The sequence below is a fragment of the Taudactylus pleione genome, unplaced genomic scaffold (assembly GCF_031769625.1).
Source record: "Taudactylus pleione unplaced genomic scaffold, aTauple2 ptg000655l, whole genome shotgun sequence".
Classification (NCBI taxonomy): Eukaryota; Metazoa; Chordata; class Amphibia; order Anura; family Myobatrachidae; genus Taudactylus; species Taudactylus pleione.
The window spans coordinates 688,917-705,376 of NW_028285057.1; the positions used below are offsets into that span (position 1 = coordinate 688,917).

The window sequence follows — 16,460 nt, forward strand, 5'->3', positions numbered from 1 at the left end:
TACCTCTGCTGTACCCAGCTCCTCTCAGGAGCCACCTTGGGCTTGTTTTGCACAAGCCCTGACTGTTCTTGTAAATAGGCTTGCAGCCCCTCCTACGTTTCCACAATTGGGGTTTGCACAGCAGGTGGTAGTCCCGCCTCCTGTTCTGGGAGTTCCAGGACCGTTAGTAATGCAGTGCCCCCCGCAACAGGTCCTTAATCAGGCTGACCCAGGTTTGTCTGATTCTGGGGTGTGGGGCTCTCAGCAGGATCAATCTAGACCTGCTAAAAGACCGTTATTGTCATATCCATCCGCTCCGGATGATGAAGATGACGGCTCGTCTGCTGAGGGCGAAATTGTAGATTTTTCGGACACTGACACTCCTCAAGTAGGGTCAGAGGCTAAGTCTAGTATTTACATTCCAGGCCTCATACGGGCAGTCCGTGCGGCCATGGTAATTGCGGACGACAACTTACCGGCAGCGCCTACTCATGCTTATTTTAAAGAGGTTAAAGGAGCTGCAGCAGTATTCCCTCTATCTGGTCAGCTAGTTGATCACATGGAGGAGGCCTGGAAATCTCCAGGAAAAAGGTTTCAACCTCACAAGCGTCTGGCTCGTACATATCCCTTTGCGGAAGATTACTTCACTAAATGGGAGTCTCCTCAGGTGGATTCTCACGTGACGCGCTTAGTAAAGAGCGCAACTTTGCCTATGCTGTCTATGTCTTCTCTGACGGATACTACAGACCGTAAAGTGGAGGTGTGCCTAAAGTCTATCTATTCCCTTGCTGGAGGAGCATCTAGACCAGCTATGGCTGTCTGCTGGGTGGCCCAGGCTATGGAAAGGTGGGCAGACGCTTTGGAAGCGTAATTTGCTTCTGAGGGTACCAGTGAACAGGTTGTGTTAGTGGGTAACCTTCGGGATTCCGCTACGTACATTAACGAAGCAGCTTTGGACTTGAGCCTGCTTACTTCTAGGATTTCTGCGGCGGCTGTGGCCGCTCGACGCTCCTTGTGGTTACGTTCGTGGAGGGCGGACGCTGAATCCAAGAAAGGCTTGGAATGCTTACCCTACAATGGGCAGGTCCTGTTTGGACCAGCTTTGGACAAAATAGTGGACACGTTGGCGGCTGCCAAGTCTGCATGTCTACCCTCAGCCCCGATTCCGTCTGGGTCTAAAAATCCGTCCTTTTCGGCCCTATCGCCTTCCGGGAAAACCTAGGGTTCAGTCTTTTCCGAGACCTTCAGGTCCCAAAAAGACCGCTAAGACCAAGAAGCAAGTTTGGAGTACCAGACGTCCAGCTGCCAAGCCGGACGACAAACCCTCAGCCTGACGGGTTGGGCCTCCCCTTGGGGGATCCCAAGGTGGGAGGCCGACTTCTGCAATACGCCCATGGTTGGTTCAAAACCACCACAGACACTTGGGTAAGGGAGGTGGTTTCTCAGGGATATGCCCTCTACTTCCGCAGAGGGCTTCCTCATCAGTTCTTTGTAAAAGCACGTCCTTCAGATCCAACGAAGGCTCTAGCGATCCAAGAGTCGGTGCGTTCTATGCTTCAGATGGGAGTAATAGAACCTGTTCCGATATCCCTGAGAGGGACCGGATATTACTCCAACCTTTTTCTGGTTCAAAAACCAAATGGATCATACCGACCTATACTCAACCTCAAGTCCCTGAACAAATTTTTAAGGGTCCCTCGGTTCCGAATGGAGACTCTGCGTTCTATTGTTTTAGCTATGCAACCTGGGGATTTTATGGTGTCCCTGGATATTCAGGATGCTTACCTGCATATCCCCATTGCCAGGATTCATCAGCAGTACCTCAGATTTACAGTGTCGGACCTCCATTACCAGTTTTAGGCTCTACCGTTTGGCCTTTCCACGGCTCCTCGGGTCTTCACAAAAGTAATGGCGGTTATGGCGGCACACCTGCGGTTGCAGGGAGTTCGCCTGTTACCTTACTTGGACGACCTTCTGTTGTTGGCAGGGTCGCCACAAGTCCTTTGCAGCCATCTACAACTGACAATATCTGTATTACAGGCTCACGGCTGGATAGTGAATTGGAAGAAGTCCTCTCTAATTCCTTCTTAGAGAATGGTCCATCTCGGGGTATTTTTGGACTCTCAGCAACAGAGGATCTTCTTGACGGAGGAAAAGATAGCCCTGTTGCAGTCCAAGATACGCAATGTTCTAAGCCAGTGTTGGCTAACCTTGACACTCCAGCTGTTGTGGAACTATATATCCCAGCATGCCCTGCCACAGTTTTAGCATGCCCTAATAGCAAAACTGTAGCAGTGCATGCTGGGTTATGTAGTTCCATAACAGCTGGAGTGTCAAGGTTAGCCAACACTGTTCTAAGGAGGCGCCGAGTGTCTCTTCTCTCAGCGATGAAGTTACTGGGTTCCATGGTGTCAACGTTCGACATGGTGGAGTATGCCCAGTTCCATTCCAGGCCTCTACAAATGTTGATCCTGTCCAGATGGGACAGAAATCCCCGTCGAATAAAGACACAGATGATCAGGCTCACTCCGGAAGTGCGCCTGTCTTTGACGTAGTGGTTACAAAAGTCTCATCTCAGCAGGGGACGTCCGTTTTGGATTTCGGATTGGGTCCTTCTAACAACGGATGCCTGCCTTCGGGGCTGGGGCGCTGTGACAGGCGCACATGTCTTCCAGGGACGGTGGATGTCAGAGGAATCGGACCTGCCAATCAATATATTGGAAATTCAGGGCGCTGCAGCATGCAAGACCGTTCCTGCTGGGGAAACCTGTGCAGGTTCAGTCAGACAACGCCATCACGGTGGCTTGCCTAAATCGTCAGGGAGGAACTCGAAGCCAAGCGGCTCTAAGGGAGGTGTCCCGCATTCTGACTTGGGCAGAAGGCAATCTTCCGGCCATTTCGGCCGTCTTCATTCCGGGTGTGCTCAACTGGGAGGCGGACTTCCTCATCCGCCACGATGTACTCAGGGGAGAATGGTCTCTTCATAAGGAGGTGTTCCAACTCCTGGTGGACAAGTGGGGTCTTCCCGAAATAGACTTCATGGCCTCCAGACACAACCGCAAGCTGTGGGCGTATGGATCCCGAACAAGAGACGCAGGAGCTCTCCTGGTGGACGCTCTGTCGGCACGATGGAACTTCCAATTCGCGTACCTGTTTCCTCCATTCTCTCTACTGCCTCGAGTAATTCGAAAGTTCAGGCAGGAAGGAGGCAAGATCCTGCTGGTGGCCCAGAAGGAGTTGGTACTCGGATCTCCTGTGTCTATCCATCGACACTCCTTGGCTGTTACCTCAGAGGCCGGACCTATTGTCTCAGGGTCCTTGTCTCTACCCGGACCTGAGTCTGCTATCTTTGACGGCATGGCTCTTGAGACTTCCCTCTTGAGGTCCAAGGGTTTCTCTAGAGCGGTGGTCAATACCATGTTACATGCTCGTAAGCCGGCTTCAGCTAGAATTTACCACAGGGTGTGGCATACCTATTTTGAGTGGTGTCGCCCTAAAGCGTACGATCCTTGCGAGTTTAGAATATCAAGAGTGCTGGCTTTCCTTCAGGCAGGCTTGGATTTAGGTCTACGCCTTGCTTCACTGAAGGTGCATGTTTCTGCCCTGTCGGTTTTGTTTCAACGAAGGATTGCTACGCGGCCTGATATCCGCACCTTTATGCAGGGTGTCCTTCACATCCAGCCTCCCTATGTCCATCCGGTAGCTCCATGGGATCTGGCTGTGGTCCAGAAGGCGCTACAGGATCCTCCATTTGAACCTCTGGGTTCTGTGGATCTGAAATGGCTTACGGCAAAAACAGTGTTCCTTTTGGCTATGGCTTCAGCCAGAAGGGTGTCGGATTTGCTCTTTTCTAATTTTTCATTCGGATAGGGCGGTACTTCGTACCCGTCCCGAATTCCTTCCTAAAGTGGTGTCTAGTTTCCACATTAACAAGGAAATTGTGGTCCCAGCTTTTAATTCAACTGATCTCACAGCTGGTGAGGCTTCTTTGGATGTGGTACGGGCTCTGCGGATTTACGTGGACCGTATCAGTTGTTTGAGAAAATCTGACTCTTTGTCCTATATGGATTTCATAAGAGGGGTTGGCCTGCCAGTAAACAGACTTTGGCACGCTGGATCTGCATGGCGATCTCTGAGGCATACACTCATGAGGGACTTCCAGTACCACCCTCTGTGAAAGCTAATTCTACAAGATCTGTGGGACCTTCGTGGGCAGCTCGACGTGGCACCTCAGCTCTTCAGCTTTGTAAGGCGGCCACGTGGTCCTCTGTCCATACTTTCGTCAAGCATTACGCCTTTGAAACATTTGCTTCCTTCGGGCGGCGGATTCTCCTCTCGGCACAGGAGCGTCCCCTCCCTTGAAGGATACTGCTTTGGGACATCCCCAAGGTATCCCTGTGGATCCCTAAGGACCCTGAAGTAGAAAACAGGAGATATGGTAAGAACTTACCTTTGTTATCTCCGTTTCTACGAAGTCCTTAGGGTCCACAGGGCGCCCGCCCTGACGCCCTGTGCTTCCGTAGGGGGGTGTTCTGGTCACCAGTTTCTGTCTCCTTTTTCTATGAGAATGTGAATCTTGTGTGTTCCAGTCTTTCTTCTTCCTTTTTCCTCTCTCCCGGCCTATGGCTTAATACTAAAACTGAGGTGCCTTGGCCTGGGGGCGGGGTAGAGTAGGGGGCCCGGTGCATCCTGGGAGGACATCTTTAACTCTGTGGTGCTCATGGCTGGAGCCAAGACCTATACCTCCGTAGAAACGGAGGTAACAAAGGTAAGTTCTTACCATATCTCCTGTTATTCTTATAAATGTTTAGGGTTTTAGAATTTTTTTTTTTTTGTGGGGGTGCGATTCAATTAGCCGCAGGATTTGCCGCTGTGTTTTAGCTCCTGGGTTTAAGTGCTCGGAGATATGCAATTACTGCCAACAGTAAGCCCACAACTAGCCCCGAGGGTGCCATTTGCACAGATTTCTGCTCGCACCCTCCAGAGGTGCAAACAGAAATCAGTGTTAACTAGTGCTTCCGGGGCTATTTGCGATGTTGCTGCTGGCGGTAATTGCATATTCCCGAGCACTGAACTTTGGAGCTATGGCATACTGCTGGAGATAATTGGTAGCTTGGGGCACTGAACCCAGGAGCTAAAACCCTGCGGTAAGTTCCACCACTAATTGAATCGTCCTCTTTGTGTTAATCTATCGTAGTTATTAAGATAGTGATGTCCCACTCCCCTCACTTTGAGTACTGATATAGAGGGAGGCTAGTATTAGAAAAATGCAGCTTAACCTGCTCAGTTTGGGTGCTATTGTGTGAATCCTTACCCAGATGGATGGTTAGGGATGTGGGGAATGTATATTTATTATTGCATAGATGGTGTTCATTCTAGCACCCTGCACCTATCACAACCCATGTAGTTCCTCTTTCCTGCCTGGGGGTGTCGCTCTCTGCTCTAGTGCATCTAGCACACACTCTGTATCACAGCAGTTTGTTGCATCAGCTGAGTGTGCTAGAAGCAACAGAGCAGAGAGTGACACCCCAGGCAGGAAAGGGGAACTGAACAAGTTGAGACAGGTGCAGGGTGCTAGAATGAACACCTGATACTAATTTTTAGCAATAAAGAAAAGGTCCAAAAATGTGACCCCCTCCGCACAGACATGGCCCTAAGTTTCTTAACTAGTGCATACTGTACATATGCGTAATTAAAAGTAGACCGCTCACATGGGTTTAACCCGGCAATGTATTTACTGTATTGTCACTGGTTCTGCAGGGTTCAAGCAGGAACATCTCGGCGACTTCAAGAAGGAGCTAAACAGCGCTGTGATCAAGGACATGCGCTCTAACAAGGACAACCTCTCGCAGGCAGTCCTGGCAGTGGACATCTGCATGAAGGAGAGTGAGTCATTGCTTTCCGTAGCTGGGTCTCTGAACGTCCCTCACAAGTCTTGTGGTGTTTTTGTAGTGATGTGTGGTGTCTCCATTGCGACTTTGGATCTCTGCTTTACAGGAAACATATGGGGGTTGAATCAAATAGCCAAGTGCCCCGCAATGTGCCGTTGTAACGGCTCATCGTCTCACCTCCTTTACGCCCTGATCTTGCCACCCAACTGCGGATTTTACTACGCAGCCCTTTGGGGCTGCAATCAAGTCTGTGATCTTGTGGCTTCTGTAAGTGCGGAACTTACTCGTGAAACGACCCCATGTAGTTTGTGGTGCCCATTGATGTACATTAGGCTGGTATTACAATCATATATTCCTAAAACATGACCATATGTTGGCATCAGATCTGTGGCTGAGTTCTTTCATACGGAGCTCTGAGGAGAAGTATTGTGTTCTACAGCAGTGGATGTATTAGGCATTGAGCGATATCAGCTTATCAGTTCCTAATATTCATATTTTACTGCTCACATACTGTAACTGCTGTACATGTTCCGTGAACAAGGTGGAAAAAATCAACATGTAGAACCATATGGATGATATCTCATACCCCATGCTATACTTCACCTTAAGTATACTAATTTAGTACGATAGTGATTCTGACGGTCATAACATCAATTCTTGTCCCTTTAAGTTATAAACCTAAATCAAAATAATAAAAAGGGAATAAACTCTTTAATCATTTAAAACATTTAAAACAAGAAAACAAAAATAAAACAATTTTATACAAACTAAACTTATACATTTCCTAGTAACAATTTTATTTTTTAAAAAGATCTTTGGAATACGTTTGAATCACAATCGTTAGTGAAAATTAAACCTATGAACAATTAGAAATAATTAAAATAAACTTTGTCAACTCCGTCTTGATGAGATCACTCCTGGCTGACATCACGGCAGGTGTCGGACCAGGAGTATGAGATGCCCACACGCAATTTACGCACGTGTACTCGCTGTGCTAATGCTCGCCACACTTAATTGCCTACACTACGCAAACTGGCAACGTTGCAACTCCAGCTACACGAAATGGCAACTTGTGCGCAGTTTTATTTGAAAAGTAGGAGTTTAAATCTTGCTGGGGTACGTCACCCCCCACCTAGTTCACCAAAGGTTAAATTGATCATCCACATTGGGATATCACCTCCCCCTAGTAGGTATATGACGCGTAACATTTATGTAAGTAATCCCCCTATGATCCCCACTATAATTGTCGTTTCCCCCCCCCCCCCCAAAAAAAAAAAAACTGCCAATGAAGAGTGTTTCCAGTGCTGATGCTGAGAATTAGGCGGGTAATGTGGTAGATGTGGCGCCCAACAGGAGCCGACACCAATCCAGCCTTACAGCATGGGAACCTCTCGTTGTGACTGAAGGGGTTGTCACTGGATATTAGATAGCAGTGTGGTGGTGGAGGAACCCCGCCTGTTAAAATTACAGCTCAGTAGGTAAAAACTGTAGGAAAGAAAAAAAAAGTTGTCTTATTGAAGTGGACCCTCACATACACTTACTGTAGGCAGCCATTTTGTGACCACTTCATAGCAATGTAAAATAATCATTCCCAAGGAACTAGTCACTATCTGGCAAATATTCATACAACACTGATTCTTAGCAATTTGTTCTCTCAATGGCCCACAAAATGGGCACCCCGGCTGTATGTAAGGGACCAGTCCACTTTTTTATTTCTAGAAGTTTCCTTTTTTTTTTTAGTTTTTATTAAAAGAAAAACTGCTCCCATGCAGGTATTGAGAAACTGTATAGTTCATACATTAATATTTGTAATAAGTTTCAGATTACTAACAGCATGGAAATTTATTATACAGCAGGTACTATGTAATGGAGCCATTTTGTGGTGTTTCTGCAGATATGTACGGGTACCATGGAAAGAGGATTATACCTTTTCTGAAGATCACCATGGCCCTGCCGCGTCTTATTGCACCTGCCAAGCGTCTTCTAGAGCAGGGCTTGCGGTTTGGGGTCTTTCCATTACATTGCTATCAGGCCTATGAGGCCAACATTGACTTTGAAATCAGGTATGCATTAATTGATAGGTTGTTTGTTTATGTTTATCATCTAGATTTAAAATTCTAGATTACTCCACAGAATGAAAACGATATCAGTGATCGCGGTGAGTGAAATAAATTGTGGGTCCCTCACTTTCAATAATTGGGGTCCTACTCCACTGTTTTTGGGTCCCATTACATATTATGTGGGGTGAGGGCAGGCAGCAGTTTGGACAGAGCTGTTTTCTAATCCTAATCTTCACCCTAACCCTCCCATTGGCGTCTAACTGTCCTGGTAAATGCCTAACCCTAACTGTCCCTCCTAGTGCCTAACCATTCGGAAAGTGCCTAAACCTAACCCAAAAAAAAAAAAAAGTTGACCATTCCTATATTGACCCTTTTTTTTTTTGTTCCTGTCGACATTTTTACTGTTGACCTTTCATTTGGAGCCTATTTTAGTTAATACGATTTAAACGTTTCATACGATTTAACACTTCTCTCAAAAAGAAGGGGGGAAAGGCACTTAAGCTGGTGAAATAGACCTGAATAAAATCTTTTCAAGCATGAAATACCTGTTTGTCCACACAACTGTGTCCGCTTTACTTTAGCCGATATAAACTGTAAGAACATCACCTCTGTACTGTTCTACTTACTTTAAAGACCTTAATGTTAAATGTTACTAATTTATAATCTTACTGTAATTCATAACATTGACATGTATTCCTAAAGTGCTAGGCTTTGGCTTCCATCCTGGAAGTTGTGATGACCAAAACTTTTGTTTTTTTTTAAATATTTCATACAAGAAGCTTACAGATCAAAATATTTTTCAGGTTTATGGTGGACAATGATATTGTTGGGTGTAATTGGATTGAGCTCCCTGCCGGTAAATACCATCTTCGCAATGAGTCTCCAGGAGGGGAGCACAGTAAAGATAATCCCAGCAAGGTGAGGGGGGGTGGTCAGCGGTCCCAACCACACCATCCGTTCCTGTGGCTTGTTGGTCATGTGACCTCCTCTTGGTCTTCTTGCAGGTGTCTCTTGCTCAGCTGGAGGTTGATGTCAGCTGGTCAGATCTCACCAGTCACCCTACTGAAGGGGAGTGGCAGAAGATTGCACCTCTCCGGGTCCTCAGTTTTGACATTGAGTGTGCTGGTAGAAAAGGTAATGGAACTTTCACTGCAATTATTTGGATAGCCGCTATTACTTTCCATCTGTATGTTGCAGCGTTATAGTGTTCACCTGTCGCAACCCATGCAGTTCCTCTTTCCTGCCTCGGGTGTCGCTCTCTGCTCTGGTACTTCCAGCACACTCAGCTGTTGCAACAAACCTCTGCTATACAGGCCAGTGTGTGCTAGAAGCACCAGAGCACAGTGACACCCCAGGCAGGAAAGAGGAACTGCACGCGTTGTGACAGGTGTAGGGTGTTAGAATAAACACTAAGCTTTATTTAATTAGCTGACTTATATTTGACCTCACATGTAGTAATTGGCCTTTATTGTTGGTTTATTGCAACTACAGCTTATATCGCTGTGTGCATTCGTCCACACTTTGAAACCAGGACACTGTAAGATCTTGCACCCATTGACGTTAATTATACATGCATTTAACTAGCAATTTTAATGATCGTGCACAAGCAAGTCAATAGGACAAGCTAAAGGGACATATGTTTAATTGAATATGTATGTGTGTATATATCTCTATATCTCTATAACTCCTGACTGCTGAATTTATCCAGTGGACATTGATTTCCTGTATACACACTACACAATTATTTGTTCCTATATGAGCGATACATTTCCATAAAGATCATTGGGTTGATTTCTTTACAGGCAGTTTGTCAGACTATTTCTACACACTATGCGATTTAATGCACGACAGTGGCTCATCGAGGCCGATGAATGTTGTGCAGCACTATCAATGTCTTAAGCCAATCTGATGGGTTTGTGGGTGACAGTCAGCTCCGGGTGCTGTATACACACAGTGTACCCAGCTTATCTGTTCTGGGTGAAATAGAAAGCAGTAATCCCAGGATTTAAAAATAAAATAAATTAATTCCTAGTTTCTTACCTACAGTATATTATAAATGGCAAGTAATAAAAAAAAAAAAAAGTGTGTGTGTGTATATATATATATATATATATATATATATATATATATATATATATATTATAATAATTAAATAATAATGTAGGTACCAATGTTGTCGGCACTCTGGAGACTTCTCAGAATTGGTGAAGAAACCTTGTGTTTTGTTATGATCAACGTTTGAAGGTATGGCGACCACTTCCTCCAGGATACACAACCAATAGTGATAAAACAAAACAAGTGCCTACATATATACTGGGTACTGTTTGTACCTACGTATATACTGTGGACGCATACTCCCAGCGGAGGGCACCTGGATCAAGGTAAAGGTTCACAGGGACCAGCGGACTGCTGAACTATTTTGTGTGGACATAGATAGATATCTATCTCTCAATCTATCGAGACAGAATAGCGGCACTCAGGCGGACTTAGAATAAAGTACACTGCACATTGTTTTCCCATCAACGTTTCGGATTTTACTCTATCATCAGGATCAACAGACTATCCTGATGACGGAGTAAAATCTGAAACGTTGATGGAAAAACAATGTGCAGTGTACTTTATTCCAAGTTTGCCTGAGTGCCGCTATTCTGTCTCGATGTATACCTATATCTGAGTGGAGCACCACGGCAGTATGCTTTTATGGTAATTGGAGAGTGCTGACTTTTTCGAATTATATATAATTAACCGTCTTTGTGTTTAGTTTAATAAAGTACTAGATACATTTATGGGTTCAAAGTATGTCTATAAATATAACTATTGGCAAAGTTTGTTTCTTTTTTTCTTTGTCTCCTCCCCCACCTCACCCCATCCAAACCACATACCTTTCTTGCCTCAGATTTGTGCTGTTCTCCTCTATATTGAATTAAAAAAGACATTCACTCCAATTCCCCATCGGAGAAGTGAGAAAAGAGGGCTCTATCTATGACACATGTGCTTGGTTATAATGAAGCATATATGTTTCTGAGAACAATTTGCAAAAACATTTTGAAAATGGGTTTGGACATTGAAGTAAATTTCTGCATGATGGGTTAAAGCTGCTTATGACCCCCAGACTCTCCATCCCCCACCTCACTACCACCACCCACTGTCTCTAGATACTATATGTGGCACACAGTCCTGGGTGGTGCAAGGCTAGTGGGTACATGCAGATACCTAGAACCTTCCTGCTTGGATTCTATTGGACAAATATAGCAAAAGGTATATTATTGCTTTTCTCCTTCATCCACTAGGGGACACTGGAGTTCAAGACAGTGGGGTATAGACGGTGGTAGAGCAGAGCCTGGCACTTTAAATAATTCTGAAGTGTGACTGGCTCCTCCCCCTCTATGCCCCATCAGCCCCAGTTTTTAGAATATGCCCGAGAGAGCCGGTCACATAGGGCTGAGCTCCAGCCCACACTTAGTATTTTTTCTTTTATTTCAACTTTATTTTAATTTCTAGCTTTCACAAAGCATTGAGGACAGGCTGACAGAGTACTGCGTCTGTCAGCCTGCTACATGGAGGCATCAGGAGACCCGCCTCCACTAAAAAGAGTGTGTGTCGGAGTCCCAGGCACCCTGGCAGTAGCTCAGGGAGGACACGCCACAGCTTAATATAGAGGCTTTGTCCGTGCTTCCGAATGCCTAGCCGCAGCCCTGCCAGCAGTGGTAAGTATAGCTCTGTTCCCCTTATGGGGAACGGAGTTTAATCTGCGGCCCCTCTGCCCCCTCCCAGGCTCAGGTGGTATATACTGTAGTATAACCCCTCCTGGAATCCTGTTATAAGGCCGCTAGCGTTGTTACAAGGGGTGGAGGTACCGCGCATAGAGCGCGGATACATGTACAGGGAGACTGTTCAGACATCTGTTGATAAATTCAGCACACTGACAGGTACCTGAATGGTACCTTCATAGTTGTCCTAGTGCTTTAGCCTTGCGGATGGGATACTTCCCTATATTGGTAACTCTCCCTGGGTGGAGGTGGCATCCGTGCTCTTTTTCTGCTAAGGGTATCCTGGGTGTTTTCATACTATGTTCCGGCCAGTAGTTGGTACTGATTACACTCTACCATCATGTAGGAAGTTGTCTGCTGTTTGACAGGAGGGGTGGTACTGCCGTCTGACCCACTGGAAGGAATTGTAGTCTCAATCCTCTTGTATCCGCCTCATGCCCAGTGGGATCGCCACTCGTTGACAACTTCTATGGTCTAAACCTTACACTGGTTACCAACCCTTTAGTAGTTGGACCTCGAGAATGGTTCAGGGCGACTGTTAGGTCGTGACTCTTGCCTCCTTGTTTGCTTGGTTAGGAGTCTGTGGACGGGTTCAGCTCCGTCTCTGTATATTGGTATCATTATACTTTTATCTATATGATTGATGGCCCGCAGTGCTGGGATTCTGCTGTCTGAGACTGTTGCAGCTTCCTGTAGTTGTCGCTGGTACGGTTTTCTCGAGTTTTGTTCTCATGTTACTGCCATTCTATGGATTCTAGTTGGGGTTTTTCTGCTCCCAGCGGTCTTGCTTGGTCTGTTTTTGGCTGAGCTTGCGGTGTTCTGATGTTTCTCATCTGCGGCTACTCTCTAGCCGTATTCCATTGAATTTACGCTGTAAGTTGTGGAATGTCTGTGACTGTTCAGCAAGGAGCTCTGATTGTCTCCTGGCTCTACGACATGCCTCCAGTCTTGGGCTGTCCCTGTTTCGGTTGGCCGAAAGGTCGGCAAGTTCTCCGCACTTCCCACCCGGGAGGTTGGCTTTGGGACGTCCCCACTGTCTTGAACTCCAGTGTCCCCTAGTGGATGAAGGAGAAAACAGGATTTTGGTACTTACCGATAAATCCCTTTCTCCGATTCCACAGGGGACACTGGACGCCCGCCCAGCGCTGCGTTCCTGCCGTTTTGTTGGGTCCTTATCTAGTTGTGTGACTGCATGTGTTCCCTGCAGTGGGTTCCTCTGTTCTCCTTCAGTCGGTCTTATTCCGTTCTGTGGTCTTCTCCTTACTGTCTCCTCTCGGGCTCAGTTCTTAAAACTGGGGCTGATGGGGCATAGAGGGGGAGGAGCCAGTCACACTTCAGAATTATTTAAAGTGCCAGGCTCTGCTCTACCACCGTCTATACCCCACTGTCTTGAACTCCAGTGTCCCCTGTGGAATCGGAGAAAGGGATTTATCGGTAAGTACCAAAATCCTGTTTTGAAGTTCAAAAAAAAAAAAAACTGTTAAATATAATACCGCAATCTCTATTTTACACCTGCATTTGTAGGCGTGTTCCCTGAGCCCGACAAAGATCCAGTCATCCAGATCTCCAACATGGTATTGGGCCAGGGGGAGAAGGACCCCTTCATTCGCAATGTTTTCACTCTGGGCACCTGTTCTAGTATTGTAGGCTCACAGGTCCTCTGCTTTGAAAAGGAAGATGCACTTCTAAAGGTACGAAATCTTTACAGCCTCTTCATATACACTATGCTGAATCACAATAAATGATGGTTTTTCTACTTTTCTGCTATACAGATGGCAGTACATCCACCATTGATTACTGCTGGCTTCAGACAATGTAGGTGGTCATTGTAGTTGTGAGGTTAAATCTCACCCGGGCCACTCAAAAGCTGATACAAATGGATTTAAAACTAGATGGACTCCAATGAGTCATGTCAGTGCCTGTATGGCATTCTTACGACCATATAGCAAGGGTCTGTGGCTGGCGCCAATGGTATATTCAAGACTGCAGCCAAGGACTGGAAGGGGTTTTCCCACAAAACCCATAATTTAACAGATATGCGAGACTGGGATGTCCGCCACTGTCAAAGTATACAAAAAGAGACCTGTTCAGCAAAGCCAAGGCCAATGGGTAGTCTCAATTATTCACCCTCGTTGAGCTGGAGGTGCAAGAATAATGTCCATGCAGTTGTCTGCCTATAAGGGTTCTAAATGAATTAATGTTTATAAAGATAAAACAATCCGATGGTAAGGAGGCTACCCTCCAGTGTTTTGTAACACCAGAAGACTATGTCCTGGAGTTGTTAGTGCTCGTATAACAGAAACATGCATTGGAAAGAACTGTATTATTTTCGAGTATCTAAGACATGAAAAAAATGGTTGTTTTATAAAAAAAAAATAAAAAAATTCAATGATAATCTAACAGATGCTAAAACTAATAAGCAGACTACACACAGTGAGAGACATTTTATGCTTTATTTTTATTTTATTTATTGAAGTATAGTTTAGAGTTTTTTTGTTTTTTTTTTATTGGTCAGATTGGCGATGGACCGATTTCAAGCCAGATCTTGCTGTGCGGGCACTTAAGCTGGGTAGTTTGACGGGTTTGCCAACCTATCTGACGATTGGTAAGTGTATACCCACTTACCAATTGTCTGCCCGACAGACCGTGCTTGACAGCTCAACTGGGCGGGCATTTAAATTTGTCCGTCCAGTAAAGATTTCAGTTACCGCCGAGTCCCTGCAGCATGTTTGCGGGTGATTGGCGGGCAGGCACCCGTGCACACCAGCAGATAGGATATGTCTGTGAACGACGTTGTTCAGACCTATTCGCTGTACACACCCAGCGACGCACTATAGGTATGTCCCCCCGTTCAATGGAACGGGCAACATATCTATCAGTCTGTACCCAGCTTAGTCTCGTTTAATTTTCATTTACTGGCTGCTAGATAATCTGATGAGTAGGGTGTAATTAATTGACATCCATAATAATATGGTTAGAATGTTTTTGTTACACTAGATATCCGAAGGGAAATTTCCACTCCGCTCTTGAGTAAACACTTGATTGATCACTAACCATACATTTTAATGTTCTGTTTTTTTTTCTTTTTATCATGTACACTTTTATAGTCTTTATTAAATGTTATCACAACGCACCAGTTACCTTTCACCAGTTGATTTCTTGCCAATGATTGTTTATAGAAGTTTGTCTTAGTCTGGTAATCCATCTGATTACAATGGGCTCTATGAGAGGAGATGACGCTGAAATGGATTATTCTATTTACATTCCCTGGGGTTTTTATTTTGCGATTGACCACCTGGAGCAGAGTTTATGCTGCATTGTTTGTGGGATATAAATTTTGGCATACATTTTCTATTTTGTATTAATTATAAAGCACTACTCATTAGAACTTTGTATGTTCATAGGCAAATTTAATATGTATGTTTAAAATGCCAGCACTTCCTTTTTATCTATTTATGGGACTTTTTGGCACGCTAGGACGGGAATCCTAACTTAAACAATAAGCAACCAGTTATATAGTTTGAGTTTAATATGCATTTGTCAGTAACCATATGCCCATGATAACATGTGGAGAATGCCCCCCTTACCCTATCATTTTCCATGGCGCCACACTGATGACCTGTTTTCTTCCCACTCAGGCCTGGTCAGAGTTTGTGCGCATCATAGATCCAGATATTATAACCGGCTACAACATTCAGAATTTTGACTTGCCGTATCTTATCAACCGAGCGCAGACTCTGAAGGTAATGTGGTTGTGTATTGTGTGCCTTCTAATATGTACCTGCTACATATTGATCTAAGAAGTCCTAGGACTAAAGCTGCTTACACACAACGATTTAGTAAATGAACGATTTTAGTAAACTATTTTCGTTCATTTTTTTCAAGGGAAAAATTAACGAAAATCGTTAACTAAAAATCGTTCATTTACTAAATGTACTGAACGATTTTTTTGAGCTACAAACGATTTTTGATTATATTCCCTTACTGAAAATCGTTGATTTGGTCAGTCTGACTGAACTACAAATGTGAACGCGCATGAACGATAATCGTTCATTGTTTTAACTCAAACAGAAAGTGAACGATTATTTTCAACGATTGAACGATAAACTATATTGTTATCGATAATCGTTCAAAAAATCATTGGTGTGTATGCACCTTTTACATGTGGTTTGCATGCTTAGTATGAGAATGTCCTATCATGTCATTACTTGTGCTAGGCAGGAAACGACTTGGAGTGGGACTGTATGTGTCATTATATTTAGGGGGATGACCTGGCCCTTCTGACCCGAAGCAGGTTCAAATTTTCCTCCTTTTTTACTTTTTAGTCAGTCAAATCTGTTTCACTAAACCAGCGTAGCTAGTGACCCTGGCATTGGATTCGATGTGCGTGTTATTTTCTCTCCAGGACAGGAGCTTTGGAATTATGCTGGACCTACGTTGTCAGGCCAACAGACATTTTATCTGACATGCCAGAACCCATGAGCTATTGTGGCCATACACTGAGATATTTCAGTGTTCCTATCCTGCAAAGGTACAGGGGAAATGTTGAGTGGTAGGCCACGGCAGTACATACACCGCCAGATGCTGCTGATTGATGATGGGTTTAGTCAGACATGTTGGAAGATTTCTCATACCCGATTGTCCAATCACCGCTGATGCTCCAATTCCCATGAGGAAGGAGGACACTAGAGCTATTTGATGCCTCCTGCTCCTTCATTAGCTAGTCCCCTTCCACACACTAGTGCCCTGTAATAGGAGAT

General features: G+C 45.0%; 1 protein-coding gene across 2 annotated transcripts in view; it reads left to right on the forward strand.

Annotated features, from left to right (window-relative positions):
• POLD1 (DNA polymerase delta 1, catalytic subunit) overlaps positions 1-16,460 on the forward strand; it is a 156,494-nt gene that overhangs the window by 21,283 nt on the left and 118,751 nt on the right. For both annotated transcript variants that reach the window (XM_088455427.1, XM_088455428.1), the window contains exons 5-10: positions 5,740-5,865; positions 7,765-7,933; positions 8,734-8,848; positions 8,935-9,064; positions 13,225-13,391; positions 15,339-15,443. In XM_088455427.1, coding sequence (XP_088311553.1) covers positions 5,740-5,865; positions 7,765-7,933; positions 8,734-8,848; positions 8,935-9,064; positions 13,225-13,391; positions 15,339-15,443 — 812 coding nt within the window. The remainder of the gene's footprint in view (positions 1-5,739; positions 5,866-7,764; positions 7,934-8,733; positions 8,849-8,934; positions 9,065-13,224; positions 13,392-15,338; positions 15,444-16,460) is intronic.